Here is a 25909-nt window from a genome sequence, read left to right as displayed (position 1 = left end):
GAACTACAGACCATATTCTTTATAAATATAAATGCGAAAATTCTCAACAAAATACTAGCAATCCAAATCTAACAGCACATTAAAAGGATTATACATCATTACCACCTGGGATTTATCTCAGAAATGCTAGGGTGGTTTGACATAAGAAAATCAATCAATCAATCAATCAATCTAATACTCCATATTAATAAAACAAATGAAAAAGTCACATGGTCATCTCAATAGAAGCAGAAGAAGCATTTGAAAAAAAAATTAACACTCTTTTACGATAAAAACACTCTGCACATTAGGAATCAAAAGGAGGCTTTGTGAAAAACCCACAGCTCATAGTGAAAGACTCTATAGTGAAAGACTGAAAGTTTTTCTCTATTCCCTTAAGATCAGAAACAAGACAAGAATGCCCCTTTAACCACTCCTATTCAACAACTGTACTGGAAGTCCTTACCAGAGCAATTAAGCAAGAAAAAAAGACATCCCCATTATAAAGGAAAAGGTAAAACTACCTCTATTTGCAGATGACATGATTCTATATATGGAAATCCCATAGAATTCACAAAAATTTTTAGAGCTAATAAATTTAGCAAAGTTGCAGGGTCTACGATCAACACACAAAATCAGTTATGTTTCTACATGCTGGTAAAAACAATCAGAGAAGGAAGGTAAATCATCAATTTCATTTACAGTAACATTGAAAAGAATAAAATATCTAGGAAAAAATTTAACCAAGGGGTGAAAGACTTGTACATTCAAAACTACAAAACACTAATGAAAGAAGACCTGAATAAATGAAAAGACACCCCACATTCATGGATTGAAAAGCTTGATATTGTTAAGATGGAAATATTTCCCAAAGTAATCTACAGTCAATAGAATTTTTATCAAAATTCTATTTTTTTTCAGACATTAGTAAGCCAATTCTCAAATTTATATGCAATTGCAAGGAGCCCCAACTAGCCAAAACAACACTGACAAAGAAAAACAAAGTAGGAAGACTTGTACTTCCCAATTTCAAAATTTACTGCAAAGCTATAATAATCAAAACAATGTGTTACTAGCATAAGAATAAATGTAGAGGCCAATGGAATATAATTCGGTGTCTGGAAATGAACCAAAACATATCTGGCCAATTGATTTTTCACAATGGTGCTAAGGCCATTTAATGAATAAATAATAGTCTCTTCAACAAACAGTGAGGAAATAATTGGATAATCACATGCAAACAAACAACAAAAAAATGAAGTTGGACTTCTATCTCACTTCATATACAAAAATTAACTCAAAATGAGTCAATGACCTAAATATAAGTGCTAAAATCATAAAACTCTTAGAAAAGAAATTCTTCATCAATTCATATTTGGCAATGGATTCTTAAATTTGACACCGAAAGCCTGAGCAACAACAACAAAATAAATATATTGGACCTCATAAAAATTAAATTCTTCCATACCTCAAAGCAAATTATTAATAATATCAAAAGATAATCTTCAGAATTGAAGAAAATATTTGTAAATCATACACCTTATAAGAGTGTAATATCCAAAATGTAGAAAGAACGGTGGCAACTCAACCAAAAAAACCAAATAACTCAATTAAAATATGGACAAAGGATTTGAATAGACATTTCTCCAAAGAAGATATACAAATGTCCAATAAGCACATGAAAAGATGTTCAGCATCATTGATCATTAAGGAAATGCAAGTTACAATCATGAGATGCTACTTCACTCTCACTATTCTAAGTAAGATGGTTATTCCTCAAAAGATTAGGCACAGTTGCTATAAAATCCAGCAATTCCACATCTAGCTATATACCAAAGAGAAATGAAAGAATACATCCACACACACAACCTGTACATGAATATTCCTAGCAGCTTTATTCATAATAGTTAAAAAGTGGAAAGAACTCAAATGTCCAAGAGCTGATTGATTTACAAAAGTTGTATATCCATACAGTGTCATATTATCCAGTCATAAAAAGGAATGACTTGTATATGACTCGTACTGGTACATGTTATAATACAGATGAAACTTAAAAACATAAGTGAAAGAAGCAGGACACAAAAACCATATATCATCATACATGTGTTATATGATTCAATTTTTAGGAAATGTCCAGAACAAGCAAATCCAGAGACAAAAAGTAGATTAGTGGTTTCCAGAGACTGAGGAGAGAACAGAATGGGTAGTGACTGCTAAAGGATATGAAATTTCTTTTCAGAATGAAGAAAATGTTCCGGAATTAGATAGTGGTGATGGTTACGCAAACTTGCAAATATACTAAAAACCACTGAATGGTTAAAATCACTTAATAATTGTGAAGCTTATGGTATTTGAATTATATCTTGAGGATGAACTTAGCCAGTTTACATTGAGAAGTTCACTTTGGCTAAGAGAAGAGCAGATCAGAGATTGGGATGAGAGATGGTACCTTAATGACTGTACATATGAAAAAGGCTTTGGTGTTTATAGAGGGGCTGACCTGAACTGTGTCCTAGGACATAACTCACTTTTCCAACTACAGTAATGATAGGAGAGGGTGGAGGCCTTGCACTGCCCATGGTGCTGACCTCGAGGGATTTGGTTCTTGTAAATCTCCCTGGGAGTTCATTTCTCTTTAGGGTTCTTATCCTTCTTCCTCTTGGTCCTGTGATCAGTACCTCCGAAATGTTGGCCCCAAGACAGTCTCCCAGCAATTACATGTATCTGATGCAACATCTCACAAACTTTTTAATAACTCCCATTGCTCATTTGCCCTCAGCAGCCTGAGCCAGGCTTCATCTTATGAATTAAGCCTAAGTTTTACTCCCCAAGGAATTTCCCTTTCCTTAAGGCCAATCCTATATGTGTTCCTGGTCTGAGAGAGGCCAGGAGAAGAATGGAGCTACAGGAGAAGAGTGACCTGGGAGATGGGGGCCTCTAAGCCCTCTTGGCCACTGTGGGCGGGAGGAAGGTGATGGCCCCAGTGTCCTTCCCATGGACAAGTCAGCACTGAGGAGGCTCCCAACAAAGCCTATTGTGAGATAAACACGGAGTGGAGGGAAGGCATGGGGGAAGTCATTGGGCATTAATGCAAGGGGAATGGGATTTGGGAAACATTGATTTTATCTAGCTTTAAGACTTTTGTCTGTATTGGCTTATGTGCTGGGTGGAATTTAGAACACAGGGTGGGAGGGAGAGCGGAATATAGACATACACTGTTCTCTCCCCCACCTCCCACATACATACCACAGCTTCTTCCCACACCTAGGAGAAAACACAAACAGGTCTTGCTCTCACACTTTCCACCCTCTACTGTTCCTTTTTAAGTCTCATCTTCCTCCATCTTCCCCCTTCTCCTGTCTGCTGCTCTCTCACTCCAGATTTTCATCCCTTCTCTGTTGCTCTCCCTCCATCTTATCCTCTCTTTTCTTAAACCTTGCGTTTAATAATACATATTAATGCTCCCTGGATGACCACAGACTAGATTCTCCCCCAATTTGGGAACCCACTTATTCCTTCTCCCCTCGTCTCTCCTAGTCCTGTGTGGGCTGATTTTCTAAGAGCAAAGGCAGATGGGATAGAAGATTGAGTAACAACAGAAGAGGTCTAGAATCCTCCCCTTTCCCCATACAGATCCATGTCCCTCCCTATGTCTATTTTCTTTCTTGTCTAGAATCCCTCTAAATCTATTTTCTATGCATGTAGAGGGAGGAAGCATTTGCAAAGATTCTGATGGGTTTGTGGAAAGAATTGGGCCATGCTAAGATGATGCTTCTAGGATTGTAAATCTGATGATGCTGGGAATTAGGATTCTTGGATTCTCTCTGAGGTCCTTTAAACTGCATTGTATCCAGTGGCTACTCTCTCTTTCTTCCCAGCTCTCACAGCGGTCTGGCCCATCCCAGCGCCCTGTCCACCATTAAGCAATCACACATTCTTTTGGGAACCAACTATGAGAAAGGGTCTGTGTGTACCACGTACTGTATAATACTTAACTTATTGGATTTGCACTGAAATTACAACACATGTGAGGAGACAGAGTCATCCTCATGAAAAAGTACCAAGGCATAGCAACATTATGGAAGAGATAGTTAGTCTTAAACCTTGAAGGAAGGGTAGAATTCAGACAGGTGAACAGGACAGAAAAGCAATTGAGGTGAGATGCTGGCTGGATGAAGGCACTGAGACCTGAGGGACCAAGGAAGGGATAAGTTTGGTCGAAGCTGAATCTTCTTAGAGGGGAGCAGGTAGAAGGAGAATAGTGGTTAGGAGTACAAATTCTGGGTCCATCAGACCTGGCTCAGAATTCCAGCTCTGCTTCTTATTTTCCATGTGATCTGGGACAAATTATTTAACCTATTTAAGCCACAATTTACTTCTCTGTAACATGGAGATAATTTATAGTACTTACTATACTTATAAACATGGGAATAATATATGAGAGTAAAAAGGATAATGCCAGCAAAATATTTAGTATAGTGTCTATCACATAGTAAGCACTCAAAGAATGTTTACTCTGATGACAATTACTTCTATTACAACAATAAATGCTTACTACCATAGTTATTACTATTACTATAATTACAATAAATGCTTACTACTGCTACTATTAAGTGGCAGATGGACCTGGAAAGAAAGGTAGGAGCCTGTTTCTGTGGAAACCCCTGAAGCCCTAACTAAATGCAAATTCCTTCCTGTAGACAATAAAGAGCCATGGAAAATTTTTGAAAACCTCTTGAAATAGAGGGGGAAGATGTTGTTGAGGAAGTTTATGTATTTACTATGTTGCACCATGTGGATTAAAATGGAGCAAAACCTGGAGGCAAGAACCCACTTGGAGGCCCACAGCAATAAGCCAGATAGGAAAAATAATTTGCCAGTAATTTCAAAGGAAGAACACATACGCCTTGGTGACAATACATGTGGAATGCAAGGGAGAAGTCTAGCTGGGTGAGGGGATAATGGACAGAAATAGGAGAGCCAGAGAGGTATTTGGGTTTAGAGTAAAGAAGTAGCAAGAATGATTTCATAATAATGACAGGCAGCTCACAGTGCCAGATGGAGCTGAAAGAACCCATGGTTACTGACTGGATTTAGCCATTACAGTGACACTCGAACTGTGAAGGAGAACTGGTTATGATGAGGGGAGGGATCGGGTGGTTCTGCAACAGTCCTGGGAATCACAGTCTCCTTCTCTCCTCTCTTTTACAGGAGAGCATTCCCTTTTCCCACACTGCATCTCCTCCTCTTTTTCTCTCTCCCTTTTCCTCAGTGTTCTGAGGTTTCTCCTTCCCCAAACCCTTCCTCTTGCACACCTGGGGTCGTCTTTTGCCCCGACAGTGCTCATGCTAAGAAGTTTTTCAGCTCTTACCTTTTCTCTTTCTTGGTCTCATTATAATACTTCTTTTGCTTTTCTTTTTCTTTTTCTTTTTTTTTTTTTTTTGATTAACATTTTATGGCAATTTATAAATTACAAGAAATAAACAAAATTTGTAAAGAAGAAAAAATATATGTTCCATCAATCCCATCAACCAGAGATAACCACTATTCATACCTGGTAACATCTTGATTTTTCATGTCCATTTTATCAAAATATTTTGTAATTCTCTCTTTAAAACAACAATACTTTGAGTCTTAAAACCCCTCACTGATCATTTTGGAGATAATCCTGTTTATATTTGTCTGTAGAGGTTGATGGAGATGTTTTTTTCTTCAACTTTTATTTTAAGTTCAGGGGTAGGATGAAGGATGTGCAGGTTTGTTACATAGGTAAACGTGTGCCATGGTGGTTTGCTGCACAGATCAACCCATCGCCTAACTATTAAGTACAGCATCCATTAGCTATTCTTCCTGATGCTCTCCCTCCCCTCGCCACTCCCCTGAGAGGCCCCAGTGTGTTGTTTCCCCTTGTGTCCATGTGTTCTTATCGTTCAGCTCCCATTTATAAGTGAGAACACGTTGTGTTTGGTTTTCTGTTCCTGCGTTAGTTTGCTGAGGATAATGACTTCCAGCTCCATTCAGGTCCCGGCAAAGGACATGATCAATACAGCTATCTTTTCACTTGTATCCATTCAAATCCCTTATAAGAGCATCAGTGCAATCACTGCTGCCCTTCCCACATGTCACGGTAAAATAAAATCCCATATAGTTAAACATCCTTTTAGGATATATGTTTATTCTTAACTAGTATTTCATCACATGGAGGAGCCATATTTTATTTAACCAATGTCTCATAGTCATGCATTTAAGTTGTTTCTAGTTAATCAATATTATAATAATATGATGAATATCCTTAAACATACATTTTTAAAAATTAGTTTTCATTGTTTCTTTAAAACAAATCCCTAAGACAGAAATTACTGGGTCAGGGAGTATAAATAATGTATGGATTTGGCACATATTTTCAAATTGCCTTCTAGAAAGATTGTACCCCCAGTTATTTATCTATTGCCCTAAATTCTCAATAATGCTGAGTCTTACAAGTTTTTAAAAGATCATTGTTAATATAATTTAAAAAATTATTCCTTACTATATTTTATCTTTAACTTTTTGGATAGTTAGTGAATTCTAGATAAATTTGAATTATTATTATATTATTACAGGTGCTCGCCACCACGCCTAGCTAATTTTTGTATTTTTAGTAGAGATGGGGTTTCACCATGTTTGCCAGGCTGTTCTCGAACTCCCGACCTCAAGTGATCTGGCCACCTCGGCCTCTCAAAGTGCTGAGATTAAGGCATGAGCCACTGCACACGGCCATGTTATTTTATTTTAAAATTCCTTCCTTCCATCATGATTTATACATAGTTCATTCAAAGTAAAAATATCCAAATAACACGAAGACATCAGGATCAAAACTAGAGTATCTCTGAGAGTTTTCATCTTATGTTTTATCACGGAAATTTGTATATATTTACAAAGTAGAGAGAATCACCATTTTCAGAACTACCACTATTACTAACAGTTTGCCAGTCTTACTTCACATACTCCTCTTCCCTTTAATAAAGTATTTTAAGGCAAGACCAAGACATTTTTTCTTTATATCCATAAAAACTTCAGTGTTCATCTCTGACTGATAAAAGCATATAAAAATGTATGGGGGTGGTAGGCTGGGTGCAGTGGCTCCCACCTGTAATCCTAGCACTTTGGGAGGTAGAGGAAGGTGGATTGCTTGAGCTCAGGAGTTTGAGACCAGCCTGGGCAACATGACAGACCCTGTCTCTACTAAAAATACAAAAAAATAGCCAGGCATGGTGATGTGTGCTTGTGGTCCCAGCTACTTGGGGGGCTGAGGTGGGTGCATTGCTTGAGTCTGGCTGTTGGAGGTTGTAGTGAGCTGAGATCGTACCACTGCACGCCAGCCTTGGGGACAGAGCGAGACCCTGTCTGAAAAAAAGAAAAAGTATGGTGGGTGTAATCTTAGTAGGGATAAAGATCTTAAGATAAAATAATGAAGTATGCTGTTAACATTTCAGGAATCAGTAATCAGGTGTGAGAGTTGGAGCTGGGGATGAAGGATTAGGGGTCAGGGGCTTTCCCAGAGAGGTCAAACCGTGCCATTTAAATGGCTGCCCATGCAGTCTAACCTCGACACCATGTGGTAGAGAAAGGACACAAAGTCAGAGACCAAAATGTGTTACCCTCTGTTGTGGTTGCTGCAACAATGCTCCAGGAAAGGTGTGTACTACCCTTGCCTGTCTCAGAGCCTCCTGCCCTGGTGCACTGCGATAAGCCCATTCTAACTCTGTTTTATCACATCATTTCCTGTTGAAGAGCTTGCCAGGGTTCTCAGTTGCCCATGGGGACATTTTTCAAACAGTCCTAGGCTGGGAGTTGGTGAAGCCACAGAACAAACATAGCACATCTTCCTGGAGTATCATTTTTGCACAAATATCTGAGGATAAATGTGAATTTTAAGAGAAGACAAATATGACAATATTTTGAGTATTGAAATCCCTCATAGATAATTTTTGAGATAATCCTGTTACATTTGTCCATAGAGGTTTATCGAGATTTTTCCAAATATATTCATTCAATTCCTGTGTAAGAGCATCAGTGTAATTGCTGCTACCCTGCCCATGTGCCAGATGGGAATCAGGGAAAAGAGATCTTTTTATGTTCTATTGTCTTTACAGGATGGAGCCTTGGGACAAATGTTTCTGAACAATTAGAAAAAATACTTGTGGAAAGATATAACCCAAAAGAATGGGTTTTAACACCAAGAACTCAGTTTATTTTTCAAGCTAATGTCTTCTAGAACTTTCACTTACTAAAGAATCATGTCTCCCTCCATGCTCTAATTTTTTTTTCTTTTTAGAGATAAGATCAGCTGGAGTGCAATGGCCATCATAGCTCACTGCAGCCTTGATTTCCTGGGCTCAAGCAATCCTTCCAGCTCAGCCTCCTGAATAGCTGAGACTACAGGTATGCACTACCATGCCCAGGTAATTTTTAAAATTTTTGTAGAGATGGGTTCACACTATGTTGCCCAGGCTTGTCTCAAACTTCTGGCCTCAAACTATCCTCCCACCTCAGCCTCCCGAATAGCTGGGGATTACAGCTGCATGCCATCACACCTGGGTAATTTTTAAATTTTTTATAGAGATGGGAGTCTAGCTATGTTGCCCAGGCTGGTCTCAAACTCCTGGCCTCAAGTGATCCTCCTGCCTTGGCTTCCCAAAGCAGTGGGATTACAGGCATGAGCCACTGCATCCAGCCAACACTTTTTTTTTTTTTTTTAATAACGCTTTGGTCTCGTCAAAGTTTTATGAACCATAATGGTTACATTTTAAAAGCTCTGCCAAAGATTGTCTAGGGATATGTGTATAACAGAAAATTTGCATAAATTTTAAAAGTTAAAACATGAGAGTTCAAGGAGATAGTGCATTTGTCCTGGGCTTCTTTGAATTGCCCCCAGAGATGGCCCATGGCAACAAATGCTGCTAGAGAAGTACCTACGGGGAAACGTTTGAGAAACACTAATCATCCCAGCTTCACTACAACCAAGATTATCTGCTTGTTTTTCTTCACATTTACCTCTGATTTTGTACATAACAATTTTCTTCTAATGCAACCTCTCTTTCTCCAGCAATTAACAGCCTCTCAAATTCCCACCATAAAGAAGCATCTATTTGTTTATCTAAAATCATTATTCTCAACTGTATATCCTATCAAGATTTATGCACATAGGTTGATGGTGTTTGTGGTCACAGGTACTTGCTGACATGTTTATTTATTCACTGATTGATTCAACTAGCTTTACGGAACCTATGGTTCACAAGACACTATGTTGGGCATAGCAGGTATGAAAAAGAACCAGACATGAAACCTGTGGATGAGGACAGTATGGCCAAAGGGAAAAAAGACCCAGATTCCTTTAATACACTATAGGGTATGGTCAGGGAAATAAGTCTGTGGAACCATTGAAAACATATGGAACATCCTCCCCATGGAGGGCTTTCCTAAGCTACATCTTGGATTGGCACTCAACAATGACTTTAATCAACTCAGTCCTGACTGTCCAAGGAAAATGATTGAATTTTCTTTTTTGTTTGTTTGTTTCAATGGTTTCTCTGTAGGCATGTGGGGGAAGATCCTATGGAACCACAGAACACCACACAGGTATCAATGTTTGTCCTCTTAGGGTTTTCACAGACCAAGGAGCTCCAGAAATTCCTGTTCCTTCTCTTCCTATTTGTCTATGTCACCACCATTGTGGGAAACCTCCTTATCATGGTCACAGTGACTTTTGACTGCCAGCTCCACACACCCATGTATTTTCTGCTCCGAAATCTAGCTCTCATAGACCTCTGCTATTCCACAGTCACCACTCCAAAGATGCTGGTGGACTTCCTCCATGAGACCAAGACAATCTCCTACCAGGGCTGCATGACCCAGATCTTCTTCTTCCGCCTTTTGGGAGGTGGGACAGTCTTTTTTTCTCTCAGTCATGGCCTATGACCGCTACATAGCCATCTCCCAGCCCCTCCACTATGTCACCATCATGAACACTCAACTGTGTGTGGGGCTGGTGGTAGCCACCTGGGTGGGGGGCTTTGTCCAATCCATTGTCCGACTGGCTCTGATACTTCCACTGCCCTTCTGTGGCCCCAACATCCTAGATAACTTCTACTGTTATGTTCCCCAAGTACTGAGACTTGCCTGCACTGATACCTCCCTCCTGGAGTTCCTCATGATCTCCAACAGTGGGCTGCTAGTTATCATCTGGTTCCTCCTCCTTCTGATCTCTTATACTGTCATCCTGGTGATGCTGAGGTCCCACTCAAGAAAGGCAAAGAGGAAGGCAGCTTCCACCTGCACCACCCACATCATCGTAGTGTCCATGATCTTCATTCCCTGTATCTATATCTACGCCCGGCCCTTCACCCCATTCCCCATGGACAAGGCTGTGTCCATCAGCTACACGGTCATGATCCCCATGTTCAACCCCGTGATCTACACTCTGAGAAACCAGGACATGAAAGCAACCATGAGGAGATTAGGAAAGTGCCTATTGATTTGCAGGGAGTAAACTTTAAGTAAGTTGACTTCAAATGACAAATTTCTCTGGATTTTTGTTTTCCCACGTGAAAAATGGAGGAAAGTCTTTACAAAGCATAACAAATCAGATTACACTTATATTTCTTGAGGACCTACTGCTGTGTCAAGTACTGTGTTAACCACTTCCACGCTTTTTTTTTTTTTTTTTTTTTTTTTTTTTTTTTGATGGAGTCTTGCTCTGTCACCGAGGCTGGAGTGCAGTGGTGCAATCTCGGCTCAGTGCAACCTCCACCTCCTGGGTTCAAGTGATTCTCCTGCCTCAGCCTCCCGAGCAGCTGGGATTACAGGCACCCACCACCATGCCCGGCTAATTTTTGTATTTTTAGTAAGAGACGGGGTTTCACTACATTGACCAGCCTGGTCTCGAACTCCTGACCTCAGGTGATCCACCCGCCTTGGCCTCCCAAAGTGCTGGAATTACAGGCGTGAGCCACAGTGCCCGGCCTAACACTTCCACACTTTTATCTCATTCTTTTAATGAAACCGACAGTAGATATATTATTATTGTTGTTAAACAGTTTTTACAAATGAGAAAACTCAGAGAGAAGTGACTTGCTCAAAGGTGAACAGTAAGTGAGTGGCAGAGCTTGCCCTGGAACCTGGTTCTTCTGACTCCAAGTTTAGAGGCAAGAAATAGGAATGGGATTTGAAACTCAGAGTTCCCTGCAACCACAAGAGAAAACCTAGAGAGGTCTTCATCTATAGAGAAGTATCTGTGATGAATGGTCAACTGCTTCACCTTAACTCTGGAACAGTTACATTCTTTTCTACTCCCCACCTCCCTGCCTCATTCCCCACTGTGGAATTTAGAAAGTTATCTCGCCCTCCCGTCTCCCTCGCAAAAAAGTTTGAGTCGCCGCTCCCGGGTTGCCCGCGGAGTCGCGCGTCGGGAGCTACGTAGGGCAGGGAAGGCATGGCTTCTGTTTTCGTCGGATGAGGAGGGCCCAGCGGTGGAGGTCGGGCCGGGTCCGGGGCCTGGGGACGCCCAAGCGGCCGCGGAGGAGCGCCGCGTCAAGGTCTCCAGCCTGCCCTACAGCGTGGACGCGCTGGTGTCCGACAAGAAGCTGCCCAAGGAGGCATCCCCAATGCCAGCCGAAAGCGCCTCGGCCGGGGCCACCCTGCGGCCACTGCTGCTACTGGGGCACCGCGCTGGGGAAGCGCACAGCCCGGGGCAGCCTATGAAGCCCTTCGAGACCGCCTAGGTCAAGTCGGAAAACTCCCTAAGACGCAGCGGCGTGGATACAGGAACCCGGTCGATATTCGCCCCGCCAAGACATATGAGCCCTACCACCTGCACGCTGAGAAAACTCAAGACCAATCCGAAGCCGCGCACAGCTTTACCAAGTCCCAGCTCCTCGCTCTGGAGCTCAAGTTCCGCCGGAAACAGTACCTCTCCATTGCAGAGGGTGCGGAGTTCTCCAGCTCTCCGAACCTCACAGAGACTCAAGTCAAAATCTAGTTCCGGAACCGAACACTGCCGGAGTCAGAATTGGAAAAGCTGAAAATGACTGCAAAACCCATGCTACCCTCCAGCTTCAGTCTCCCTTTCCCCATCAGCTCGCCCCCGCAGGCAGCGTCCATATACGGAGCATCCTACCCGTTCCATAGACCTGTGCTTCCCATCTCGCCCGTGGGACTCTATGCCACGCCAGTAGGATATAGCATGTACCACCTGTCCTAAGGAAGACCAGATCAATAGATTCCGTGATGGATGTTTGTTTCAAAGGGTTTCCTCTCCCTCTCCAAGAAGGCAGGACCAGCCAATACTCCTGCTCTGCACACCCTGCGTGCACCACCCTAAGCGGCTAGGCCGACAGGGCCACACGACATAGTTGAAATTTGTTCTTTAGGCGGAGGCACCAAGCCTTGTTTTCTTGGTGTAATCTTCCAGATGCCCCCTTCTCCTTTCACAAAGAAAGGCTCTGATGGTTTTTATGTATAAATGTATATAATAAAATATAATACATTTTTATACAGTAGATGTAAAAATTCAAATTATTTTAAAAGGCAACATTTATATACATATGTGCTTTTTTTCTATATATCACCTTCTTAAAGAGACTGGGTAAGTCCATTTGTTGTATTTTCTTAAAGAGGGAGACAAATTATTTGCAAAATTTGATAAAGTCAATGATTTTGATGGGATTATTGACTTCTGTTTATGGAGAACAAATATTAGAATTGGACACAATGCACATAGAAAGTATTAGATATGGAGAGATTATTCAAAGTGAAGGTGACACATCACATTTCTGCATTTTGCTTGCGTTAAAAGAAACCTTTTTATGTACTACCATGTTTGTTCCTATCTCTCCCCATCCTCACCCCACCACACATACATTTTCACAGTTTTACCTTTTTAAAGAATTTTTTTGTAAGACCAATAATTGGGATGAGAAGAATCCTGAGAATGCCTAGAGGTGACGTAGAAAATTAGAAATATTTCCTAATTCTTCTCAAGGCTGTTGCTTTACTTCATTTCAGATAATTGGAGAGTAAAAAGTTAAAGCCTGCTGGTAGGAATTGATGGTTTCTGAGAAACAGTAGGTACACTTCATCCTCACAGATTGCAAAGGTGATTTGGGTGCAGGGGTATAGTAATTTTCTGCTTAAAAAATGAGTACCTTGTAATCATTACCTATGTGCTAAATATTCTTGAACAATTAGTAGATCCAGAAAGAAAAAAAAATATGCTTTGTCTGTGTGTGTACCTGTTGTGTGTGCTAAACTTATTAGAAACTTTGAAATAATTTTTAACATGTTGGGGGCAGAAAATAAAGCCATGTTTTGACTTGGTGAAAATGGAGATGCCAAACAGCCCATTAAGCTCCCTGATATTTCACCGTCCTCTCCATGTCTCCCCTCCCTCTAGTATGCCTTTACCCCTTTGAAAGGATGCCTTGTACAATTTTATATATTTTATTGAAGAGTTATTATCTCTTATTCTGAATTAAATTAAACATTTGTTTTATTGCAAAAAGAAAAGAAAAGTTATCTCATTTTTAGCGTTGTCTAAATAGTTCCCCAAAAGGCATTTGCCCTTTGTTTTTGTTCCTTCTTTACTAAATACTCCTTGGATAATCTTCACACTGTGCTACTTAACTGAAATGGCTTAAATACGTCCCCTTCAGAATTCAGGTATTGAAATTTAATGGTCAATGTAATGGTGTTAAGAGGCGAAGCCTTTAAGAGATGATTAAGCCATGAGGCTTCCTCCCTTATTAATGGGATTAAGGCCTTTTATAAAAGAGATTTCATGCAGCATTAGGCTCGCTAGCCCTTTGGTCTTCTGCCATATGAGGACACAGCATTCTTCCACTCTGGAGGATGCAACAACAAGGAAGCAGAGAACAGTCCTCACCAGACAACCGGACCTGTTGGCACCTTAATCTTGGACTGTCCAGCCTCCAGAACTGCAAGAGAATAAATTTCTGTTATTCACAAATCATGCAGTCTGTGGTATTTCATTATAACCACACAAACAGAATAAGACATTACCCAACACAATCTTTCCATCATTTGTATAGTATGGCGGAGAGGAGGATGGCATAGTATAATTGAGTAACCAAGGCCAGAGAGGGCAGGGCCATGCCTACTAGTGTTCCAAATCTGGGGTAGTGAATTCAGTGCCAAGGCTACTACTTCATGTGTTTCTGCTTTTCTCTTTAAGTGGAATGAGAGCTTCTTGAGGGCAGGTGCCATGCATTATTCATCTTTAAATCCTCCCAGCACCTGAAGGGTGCCTGACAGAGAGAGGAAGCATTTTTACTTTTTCCTTTTTTTAACATTTTTCCAGCTTCCTATACTTTCCCTCTGTCAATTTCTGTATGTTTATTTCTTCCATCTTCCTTAGGGTGTGCATCATTTTGTAAAAGTCTCAGGCAATGTGTAATATGGACCCAAAGTTAAGAAGATAATGCAGAAGCTTTTTGTTCCCCCTTCTCTCCCAACAACCATCCCATCCAAGAAATGAAAGTCAGAGACCAGGTGAGGTGACTCACGCCTGTAATCCCAGCACTTTGGGAGGCTGAGGCGGGTGGATCATTTGAAGTCAAGAGTTTGAGATCAGACTGACCAACATGGTGAAACCCATCTCTACTAAAAATACAAAACATTAGCCAGGCATGGTGGTGGATGCCTGTAATCCCAGCTACCCAGGAGGCTAAGGGTGGAGAATCACTTGAACCCAGGAAGCGGAGGTTTCAGCCAAGATCATGCCACTGCACTCCAGCCTGGGCAACAAGAGCGAAACTCTGCCTCAAAAAAAAAAAAAAAAAAAAAAAAAAAAAAAAAAAAAAAAAAAAAGAAAGTCAGAGGCTCTTCCTGGTTTCACTTGAAGCCATCATGGGGACTCTGAGTTTATCCTTTCACTTCTTCCTCCTTGTTTCCATTTCACACATTTCTCCATATTCACACTCAACTTTTGGAAATGAGGGGAGGGTAAAATGGACTCTGTTTTATTTGATCTCTGTGGCCTCTTAGAATGGCATTTTCCTCTTTCACGTTAAGATCCTTTAAATATCAAATGATACTTTTCACATCCTCCAATTTGTCTCTTCTCCACGTGCAATGTCTGCCTTCCTATAGTTGTTCCTCTTGTGACAGGTTTGCTGATTCCACCACCCCGGGCATCTCTTCTGTATTTTTTTTTTTTTTTTTTTCTGAGATGGAGTCTCGCTCTGTCGCCCGGGCTGGAGTGCAGTGGCTGAATCTCAGCTCACTGCAAGCTCCGCCTCCCGGATTTATGCCATTCTCCTGCCTCAGCCTCCCGAGTAGCTGGGACTACAGGCGCCTGTCACCTCGCCAGGCTAGTTTTTTGTATTTTTTAGTAGAAACGGGGTTTCACCGTGTTAGCCAGGATGGTCTCGATCTCCTGACCTCGTGATCCGCCCGTCTCGGCCTCCCAAAGTGCTGGGATTACAGGCTTGAGCCACCGCGCGCGGCCATCTCTTCTGTATTTACTCTTAAATGGCAACATCCCTCTTAAGGTGTGATGCTCACCATATGACACTGCTGCACTGGGCTGTAATTTGTCTGGGAAAAAATTATTTTCTCCTCTGAAACATACATCCATAACAATGCTTTTAGCTGCAAGTAGCATAATAACCAAGGGACAGTGGCTTAAATAGAGAGGAAATCATCTCATTTAAATAGAAAACTAAAGGATAAACAATTCCAGAGTTGGTTAATTCAGTAACTTAAACATTTTAGGGCTCTGGGTTGGCTGCTCTTCAATTCCTTGCCTTTTCTTTCATGGTAGCCATATGGCTGTCAAAGCTTCAGGCATCACACCTTTATTTCAAATAATTCAGCAAGAAGGATAACAAAAGGCATCCATGTGCTGTTTTTTCTTTTTACCAGGGGAGAAAAGAACCACACCAGCAGAATTATCATATGACCCAGTTGACCAGAACTGCATCATATTGTCACCCCAGTCTGCAAAAAGGAATGGGAAGGTGAATGTCTGGTTTCTTCAGCCAGGAAAAGGGGATTGGGAATGACAGTCAACAGTGTCTGCCATGTAGGTGTAAGCCCCTGGCAGCACGAAGACACACAATTGGCTTGAGTGAAAAATCTTGTTGATAAGAAAACTCTGTCATGGGCAGTGATCATAAAATCAAATGACTAGAGGAGGTGACAAGTAACATGAATAAGTTAAGTGGGCCCAGGGCAAACTAAGGGGAACTGGAGGTGCTCATCCAGATAAAAGAGGATATCCTACTTCAAGTCTTCTCTTCGACCCTAATGCAGAATTCCAATACTTAAGTCCTTACAGAAAAATTGGAAGGATTTTACTTGGAGATACTAAACAGCCCCAAATAAATAGTCCCAGGCTATTTTCTCCAACTGACAAAACAGCTGACATGATAGTCCTAGGAGAGGCCTTCGAGTTCTCAAGCCCTACTCAGGTACATAGTGCTTCCAATCAGCATTTTAGTGGTTTGATTTCAAATACCAATGTTTAGCTGGAGACCACTAGGCAGATGAAGAAAATTTCCCATATAGAAGGCAGACACAAAAACAAAACAAAACTGAAAAAAAGAGAAGTCCAAGTAAACAGAAGAAATTCAAGTAATAGAAGAAAACTTTCTAAGTTTTTACAAATTTAACTTTATATTTTGAGATAACTGTAGCTTTACTTGAAGCTGTAAGAAATAATAGAGATCTCATGTACTCTTTACCCACGTTCTTTCAATGGTAACTGCCATGTGCTAAATGTTTATATCTCCCCAAAATTCATGTGTTGAAACCTAATCCCCAGTGGAATGGCATTTGGAGGTGGAGCCTTTGGTAGACGATTAGGTCATGAGGGCAGGGGCCTTATGAATGGGATTAGTGCCCTTATAAAAGAGTCCCTGGAGAGCTCCCTTGCTCCTTTGCCATGTGAGGACAGTGAGAAGACTGCTGTCCATAAACTAGAAAGTGGACTTTGATAAGACACCAAATCAGCCAGCATCTTGTCTTGGACTTCCAAGCCTTCAAAACTGTGAGAAATAAATTTCTGTTGTGTATAAGCCACCCAGTCTATGGTGGGCTGTTATAGCAGTGCAAACAGGCTAAGGTAGAAATAGCTTACAAAACAATAGTATGATATCACAAGGGTATTAACATTGATACAGTCAAGACACAGAACAGGAAATGTTTTAAAATCCTATCATTAATATCCAGAAAAGATAAGTCATTGTATTCACAAGACAAGATTAGGATGCTATTTTAGAAAGGTACAATAAGAGGATGAGAAAAAAATTCTTGGAAATTAAAGATATGTTTGTGGTATATTGTATTTTTCTAAGATGACCACATCAATATCTTCCATTTCACATGCTCTTCGTGACAATATGAATTTCACATTTTTTAAATTGAGAAGTGGGATCTTTGTTTCCTACCCTTGAATCTGGAAGGGCTTGTGATCTTGGTGAAAGTGTCACCATGTAATCTCTGAGGACACGTTGTAGAAGGCAATACAGACTCCAATTAATTCTCTTTGGAATGCCCACTCTTGGGAGCAAGCTACTATGCTAGGAAAAAACCCAAGTAACCACATGGAGAGGCCATTTGCATTTCTATTAATATCTTGATGGACCGGCATTTGTCCCCAGGTAGGTTTTTCAAGAAAGATTTATGAGAACTATATTTTCTGAATTAAATGTTTCAAACTATTTATCTGTTGTCTTTACATATAAATGACAATTTCACTGAATAAGCATCTGTGGATAATACTTTTTATTTTTCTCAGGTCCTTGTAGCTGTCGTTCTTCTGTTTTCTAGGGCTATTGAGAAGTTGAAGCCAGACTTCTTCTTATAGACGGGTTCATCTTTTACCATGGCAGCTTTTAGGATTCTTTATCTTTGGAGTTCTGTAACTTTATTCAGTTCTGTTGTAGCATTGGTTGACATTTATCACATTTCCTGGCTCACAATCTGCCTTTTCAATCTATTGATTCCATTTATTTCATTTTCAGGAATATTTTCTTGAATTAACGTCTTTGGATATTTTTTGCTCTAATTATTTATATGTCTTCTTCAAGGACATCCAAGTATTAATTAAACTGATATTCTTTGTCTATATTTCATGTACAAACATATATACACACACTTCTTACTGATCCTTTTAAACATTTACCCTTTTCCATTCATTTTGTTTAGTTCTCTTAAACCCGTCTTTCAGATATCTTACTGTATTTTAAGCAGTGACTATTCTCATTTTCACTGTTTCCATTTTTTTGTGATGATTTTATTTTCTTCCTATTCTTTTTTTCCTAATCTCTGCCAGTTAAATTTTCCATTTCTGTTTTCATATTGTCATTTATTTCTTAAGATTTAATTATTCTGCTCTGAGTTCTTAATAGATAGAAGTTTGGTTCATTTTTTTTTCTGAGTTATCTACATTCTTGAAAAACTCGTCAATAAAAATTTTCTTCTCTATTCTGTTCTGTGCTCTTCACCTGCCTTCTTTCCTCCTTTTTGACTTATTTTTTATAGACTCTGCAAGTTGCTTTTTAATTGTTACACATTCTTAAAGAAGCAATTTGTTTAACTAGTTATGTGTTAAAATAAAAAGTGGTGGTGATGGTAGTGAAGACAGGCCAGGGAGTGCTCTGGTTAATTGTCCTGGGCTCACAGCGCAGCGCTGAACACTGAATGATAGAGGCGTGTGTGTGTGTGTCTGTGTCTGTGTGTGTCTGTGTGTCTGTGTGTGTGTGTGTGCGAATTTAGCCTATCTCTTCAGCTGGTAAAGATCAGCAGCTGCAGGGGTGCCCATAGCCCAGAGTTTCTCTATCTTAGTGGATAGTGCAGTTATGAATGTGGCATAAGCCCAGCCTCTCAATCCCTTTTTGGTGTTAAATATCACTTAAGGAAGCTCTTCCAGCCAGCCTGTGTGCCCGGATCTGGTCCATCCACACAAAGGTGGTTGTTTTATCTTTCATTGTATACCACCTGCTTAGGAGCCAACTCTGCCAGCATTGTCCAGGAGTTGTCGTGGGCAGAAGCCTCTCTCTCTTCACAGTACTTGATAGTCCTTCACGGTTCATTTTGGGTTTTGTTGTCATCTGAGTTGTAAACATGTCTTAATTTTATTGCAGGTGGGATTTCTGTTTCCAGTGAGGAAGAGAAAAAGAAAAACCTTTGTTTTCTTACAACCAGAAGTCATTTATTCATTTAATTTTTTTAAAGTTGTCTTGGGCCACTTTTTAGTTTATAAAAATCTTACTTTCATATGATTCAGAATATCAATTCTAAAGGTAATAAGCCACACAGAAAAGCTGCTTATAATCTACAACACTGACACAAAGGGAAGGAATATAAGTAAAATTTCTTCCAGATTTATCTTACACATGGTTATTCCACAACACCAGGTGCTTAATTGAATTTGTTGAATATGCACCCATTAAAATGAATGTGGCTATATTTATGAGAATTTATGCCTTTAAGGCATCTCTTGCTGAGGCTATGTTCTCTGAGAGAGAGAGAGAGAGAGAGAGAGAGAGAGAGAGAGAGAGAGAGAGAGAGAGAGAGGCATTTATTGCAAAGACTTGGCTTACATGATATGAAACTGGCTAGGCAAGTATGTAATCTGTAGGGCAGGCCATCAGCTGAAGTTGCTGTCTACGTGCAGAATTTTCCTCCTTCAAGGAAACCTCAGTTCTTCTCTTTAGTTCTTTCAACTGATCGAATCAAGCACACCCAGATTATCTAGGACAACCTCCTTTACTTAAAGTCAACTGATTATAGACATCAATTATATCTACAAAATACCTTCACAGCAACACCTAGATTAGAGTTTGATTGAATAACTGGGAACTATCGCCTAATCAAGTTGACACATAACACTGACCATCACAAAGGGAGAATGATTAATTATCAATGATGCTGGGCTTCCTGCATGAGAATTTACATGATGTTTCTTCTACATGTGTCCTATATCCATTTAATGGCTTGACATTATAATAGTAGCTAAGTCTGACAAACATTTATTTTCTTAAGAATGTGATACATACAGAAACAATTTTCTCAGCTCAATTTTCCATGACTGAGTCTTTAGCATAATTACTCCATCCAGGCCATTCATACACTGGCAATCATTATATTGGCTAGTGGTTGCAGTAAAGATGAGCTTTGATGGACCTTTTACACACCTACATGTACCTTGACTGGGGAAATACATAAACTGGAATCTACCAGGTCTTTATTACTGAAAGCTAAATCGGAATCATAAAGAATTAATCCAGGTAATTCAGAATCACCCATCTGAGAGTCAATAACATTAACAAGGCCTGCCCATTCCCACCATCAATCTAGACTACTTTTCTGAGTAGCTCAATTTTAAAGTGGACTAAAGCTCCAAATAATGGGAAGAATTTGTGTTTTTTAAAAATTGACGTCTCTTGTATGTATAAGAACTTCACATCATGCTCTTATCCCCAGAGGCAGATTCTTTATTTTGCCAAGTATAAACATTTACAATGAAAGAATTCAGATCAACCTGAGAACCTCATGTGGATCAGAGAGCTGTAAGAAATCACACAGATTTTATAACACATCAAGGTTACAATGTTGGTTAATTCCAATTTTTAATCAGTTTCTCATAATTAGAAAATATATGGGTTTCTTGTGCCAATCCTTGTATTAAAGGGCGTAATAATTGACATGTGAAGAATGCAAGCACTTTGTAGATGGTGTGAGTATAGTTGATATGGGTAGTGAATCAAATGTGAGGGCATGGTTGACAAGATGAAGAACAAGATCTATGGGGTAATTAAGTTTTCATTTTAGTATACAAACATTTTCCCATCCATGACATTGCCTGTGTAAACATCAATTCAGTTTTAAAGGAGAAGAAATCAAACCAGTTACCTTAATGACGCCACAAAAGAGAACTGTCCGTTGTGCTGATGAGCAAGTCATTGGTTCTCAATGTCTGGTCCCTGGAACAGATGCATCAGCATTATCCGAGAACTTGTTACACATGCAAATTCTTGGTCTTACCATTGATGTACTGTATGAGGAATTCCGGGCTGGGAACACAAGTCTGCCTTTTAACAAGGCCTTCAGGTAATTCTCTCAAGGGTAAGAGTCACTGGTCTAAGAAATAGGTTCCTCTAAAACTTTCAGAGTCTCCCTTTTTTTGAAGACCCTCTTGACCTTTTGGATCTTGGCCTGAATATTATCCATTTCTCAAATCTCTAAAATGTTCGATGTGCTTGGTACTTTGGGCCCCCAAGGAAGACCTCTCAAAGAGTGTGTGCTTTTGAGACATTTAGAAACTTTTTAACAACTCCCATTGCTCCCTTGGCCCCAGTGATAATGAGCACAGCTCAGCTTCCTGAGCCCTGTCCAATAGTTTCTCCCCAAGGATATTCCCCCTTCCCCTGGGGTCTCACTCATGGCATTATACATGAAGTAAGGGTAGGGGCTAGGAAACTGTGAGGCTGAAGCAGAGGGTCTCCAAGAAGATGTAGGCTGAAGCCCCATTCTGGGCTAAAGGGAGGTGAGAGACCAGTGTTTCCTCAGCTGCACATAGATCAGCTGTAAGAAAGATCTTGCAACACCTGCTAGAGGGTGGGAGTAATAAACAAGTGACATAGACCTGATGGTAGTAAGTCTAAAGGATCAGCAGAGACTCAAGAAAAACTGCAGGGGGAATGTGATGTTGAAAACAGATGCCTCTGGTTACGTATGAAAACAACAAAGCACAGAATTTTCCCTATGAGACTTAGAGGGAGGATGCTCACAGCAAAGGATATCAAGGATGAGGAAAATCACAAGATTCTCAACATTGTCATATAAAACAAAGTCACATTTACCTGCTAATATATTAAGTTGGTGAACATTTCTGAGCAAGTGCTAAATCAGAGATGCTGTCATAGACTCTGGGATTACTAAGTTATTTAATTTGCAATCTAGTTAAATGGAGCAATAGAAAAAATGATAAATGCTATAATGGAGGTATTTATCAAATACTGTTGGAACACAGAGAAATGAGGAATTAATTCTGCATGAGAGAAATGGGGGGAGGAGTCAAAGGGAAAGTGATATTTCTCTTACTGCCTCTAGGTTGAGAAGGTAGCAAAAGCCATTTCAGGAAACAGGATTTATTACCAAAGATATGAAAATAATGAAATAGACTGCCTACACAGAAGCTATGAATTCTTTGAACAGCAGTCGGTTCCTAGGTTACAGCGATACTGATTAGAAAGGTATAGGGAGGCTATATTTTACAGTCTTGTATGAAATGCTGAGAGAGAGTTGCATGCACATATGCAGGTATGTTCTTCCACCCTGAGTTTATCCACAAAGCATTTTAGGTGGCTTCTGAGAGTTTGAGTTTTAAACTGTGAGCCAATCAAATATTATAACTAGGAGGAATATGACCACGTCTGAGTCAGAGAGGTCTCATGGACAGCTGTGTAGAAGGTGTCCTGGAGTGGAAGTAAACTGAAGGAGCAGAATGAGATTAGAACAACCTCTAATACTGTAGATAATAGATTGCAATAGGCCAGGTAAGAGAGGGTAGAAGAGATTGAGACAGGGCAGGGGGAGGGAGGAGACCACTGACCCCCTACCCTGTCACCCTCCATCTTCTTCTTTTCTTTCCTTTTTTTTTTTTTTTTTTTTTTTGGTTTTTGTTTGTTTGTTTGTTTGAGACAGAGTCTCACCCTGTTGCCCAGGCTGGAGTGCAGTGGCATGATCTCTACTCACTGCAATCTCCAACTCCCAGCTTCAAGCAATTCTCTTGCCTCAGCCTCCCAAGTAGCTGGGATTACAGGTGAGTGCCGCCATGCCCAGTTAATTTTTTTGTATTTTTAGTAGAGATGGAGTTTCACCATGTTGACCAGGCTGGTCTCAAACTTCTGACTTCAAGTGATCCACCTGCCTCAGCCTCCCAAAGTTCTGGGACTACAGGCATAAGCCACTTCGCCCAGCTCCTCCATCTTCTTCTGTCCCTTTAGTCCCATTTTCTCCATCTCCCCAGCACTTTTCCACTTCCCCTACGTTCACTTGCTCTATTTCTTCATTTCCCTTTATTCCTTTGTCTATTTCTATTTGTTTTCTTTCAATAACTTCCTTTGTCTCCCACCCTTGGATTCAGTAACATCTTGTAAAATTCCTGTTTCATTCAGAAGCTGAGTCCCCTTAATACAATATTCATCATCTGTTTCTCAATCCAATGACTCTCCCTCCATTTTCTCCCTCTTGTCTCAGCATACACACCACATATGCCTCACTCATAAGGGGCTGCCCACTGTGATGGGCAGAAGAACTACTGGATGTCTCAGGCATCCAGCTGCATCCAATGTCTTCCTTGTGCTGAACTTGTACACCCGATAGCTATTCACCCACCCAGCAGTCAACACCACGTGCTTTTTAAGGTTGACTATCATTAAGAATGGGTACTGCAGGGCGCAAATAAATTGTGAGATCCAGATATAGCCTCTGGACTTAATAGTTGAATTGTGGAGGGAAAAAATAGACACAGGAAAATCCATTAACATGATGATGTGTTAAATGTCATGTGAAAAATAATTGGCAAAGAATCTTAGTGGAGACTGGAAGAGAGGGTATCTTTAGATTAAGAGAGTTCACAGAGGTGAGTAATTGCCATTGATTATTCCATGCACCGTTTTAGGAACTTTTTATCTATCATTCTACTTAAGCCCTCAGAAAATTCTATAAAGCAGGTATTTTTATTTCTACCTTAGAAATGTGAAAACTGAGGCCCAGAAAGATTAAGTAAGTTACTCATGGTCAAATCACAATGAAACAAAAGACCTGAAATTTAACTTCAGATGTATCTGACTCCAAGTGTCTTCCCACCACTATATGAATCTTTGAAAGGCAGGTTGCATATATTTCTGGATAACGTCAAGATTTCAGGAATGTGTATCCCAGCACCCACCTGTAAACTCCCCAGAGACAGCACCTACATACTAGGACGGCACCTAGTATCATAGTCTACACATAGGATGCTCATGATATGGGCCCAAAACCTTGGTTCTGAGCCCCTGAGCCCTGAAAGGGAAAGTAGTGACTTCATGGATCTGTGTCTGTGGTTCATTTTCTTTAGGAGTATGGAGAAAACACGATGGAACAAGGAAACCTCACATGGGCATCAGATTTTGTCTTCCTGGGGCTCTCGCAGACTTGGGAGGTCCAGCGTTTCCTGTTTTTAATGTTCCTGTTTGTCTACATCACCACTGTTATGGGAAACATCCTTATCATCATCACAGTGACCTCTGATTCCCAGCTCCACACACCCATGTACTTTCTGCTCCAAAACCTGGCTGTCCTAGACCTCTGTTTCTCTTCAGTCACTGCGCCCAAAATGCTAGTGGACCTCCTCTCTGAGAAGAAAACCATCTCCTACCAGGGCTGCATGGGCCAGATCTTCTTCTTCCACTTTTTGGGAGGTGCCATGGTCTTCTTCCTCTCAGTGCTGGCCTTTGACCGCCTCATTGCCATCTCCTGGCCCCTCCACTATGTCACCATCATGAACACTCAGCTCTGTGTGGGGCTGGTGGTGGCTGCCTGGGTGGGAGGCTTTGTCCACTCCATTGTCCAGCTGGCTCTGATGCTCCCACTACCCTTCTGTGGCCCCAACATTTTGGATAACTTCTACTGTGATGTTCCCCAAGTACTGAGACTTGCCTGCACTGACACCTCCCTCCTGGAGTTCCTCATGATCTCCAACAGTGGGCTGCTGGATATCATCTTGTTCTTCCTCCTCCTGACCTCCTACTTGTTCATCCTGGTGATGCTGAGGTCACATCCAGGGGAGGCAAGAAGGAAGGCAGCTTCCACCTGCACCACCCACATCATTGTGGTTTCCATGATCTTTGTTCCAAGCATTTACCTCTACGCCCGGCCCTTCACCCCATTCCCTATGGACAAGGTTGTGTCCATCGGCCACACAGTCATGACCCCCATGCTCAATCCCATGATCTATACCCTGAGGAACCAGGACATGCAGGCAGCAGTGAGAAGATTAGGGAGACACCGGCTGGTTTGACAGTGACAAGGGTAGGTTGCTTCTCTTTGGCTTTGTCTTCCCTTTGTGGAGTGGAGAGGGAGCTACTACATCTGCTGTCTTCATAGTGTGTTGAGAGTCATCGTAGCAGGGAATGAATTTTGAAACTAAGCAACTTCGTGTTTTAGGAAAAAAGAAAGGATCCTCTTTGGTGGTTAAGGTTTGTGATAAAGAGTTTTAACACACGCGCAACAATGAAAATTGTTCACACGGCCCCTGAAAACCACGCCCTCCTTTTCCCCTTCTTGGTAGAGAGTTTCCTGTTGACAGCATTTCCCCTGTGAGAACATTTCTATTTTCAGTATTTTGAGCTGTCTTCCCAATACTCCCTTTTGGTGTGAGTCTGGGTTGTTAGGAACAGCGCAGAATTTGGAGGCTTAAGCTCTAAATTAGAGGCCCTGACCCATCATTGACCCAACTGATGACTGAATAAGCCGCCCAGCTTCTCTTGGCCTCATGGTTTCTCCCTTACCAAACTTTCTTAAATTAGTATCTGTCCCTAAAATATTCTAGGTTTGTTATGAGATTCAAAACAAAAAGTTTTATGATAAAATGAGTAAATCATATAACTATATGTTATCTTCCAAGCTTTTAAAAATGATTGTATTTTATTTTCAAATATGAAATTATTGAGTATTCAAGCTTTTTGTCTCTATATTTACATTTTAATATAATATACTAATTGTAAATAAAAGATCATGGGGAATGCATGCACATTATGAAACATTATGTCATTATGTATGAATGCTCATGTATACACTACACAACTCAAGAACCAGAAGTTACCAATAACTTGCATTTACCTGTATTGTCCTCTCTATTACGTTCACCTGGATTCCTATC

The 25909-nt window shown here is 40.6% G+C and overlaps 2 protein-coding genes and 1 pseudogene across 2 annotated transcripts; all 3 read left to right on the top strand.

Annotated features, from left to right (window-relative positions):
- The first annotated feature begins 9576 nt into the window (after positions 1-9576).
- On the top strand, positions 9577-10510 carry LOC104669820 (olfactory receptor 4D1). Its single transcript, XM_010372922.2, is given in 2 exon segments — positions 9577-9912; positions 9914-10510. Coding segments are annotated over 2 exon segments (933 nt in total).
- A 751-nt stretch (positions 10511-11261) lies between these two features.
- LOC104669832 lies at positions 11262-13489 on the top strand (annotated as a pseudogene).
- A 10635-nt stretch (positions 13490-24124) lies between these two features.
- On the top strand, positions 24125-25048 carry LOC104669821 (olfactory receptor 4D2). Its single transcript, XM_010372923.1, has one exon. It carries the CDS (start codon positions 24125-24127, stop codon positions 25046-25048), a length of 924 nt encoding a protein of 307 aa, XP_010371225.1.
- The last annotated feature ends 861 nt before the right edge of the window (positions 25049-25909 follow it).

This window comes from Rhinopithecus roxellana, chromosome 19 (assembly GCF_007565055.1).
Source record: "Rhinopithecus roxellana isolate Shanxi Qingling chromosome 19, ASM756505v1, whole genome shotgun sequence".
NCBI lineage: Eukaryota > Metazoa > Chordata > Mammalia > Primates > Cercopithecidae > Rhinopithecus > Rhinopithecus roxellana.
This window is presented reverse-complemented; position numbering and strand designations above follow the sequence as displayed.

What these genes read in the sequence shown, in the direction of transcription:
- LOC104669821 (XM_010372923.1), top strand. Translation starts at nt 24,125, where the DNA reads ATGGAACAAGGAAACCTCACATGGGCATCAGATTTTGTCTTCCTGGGG.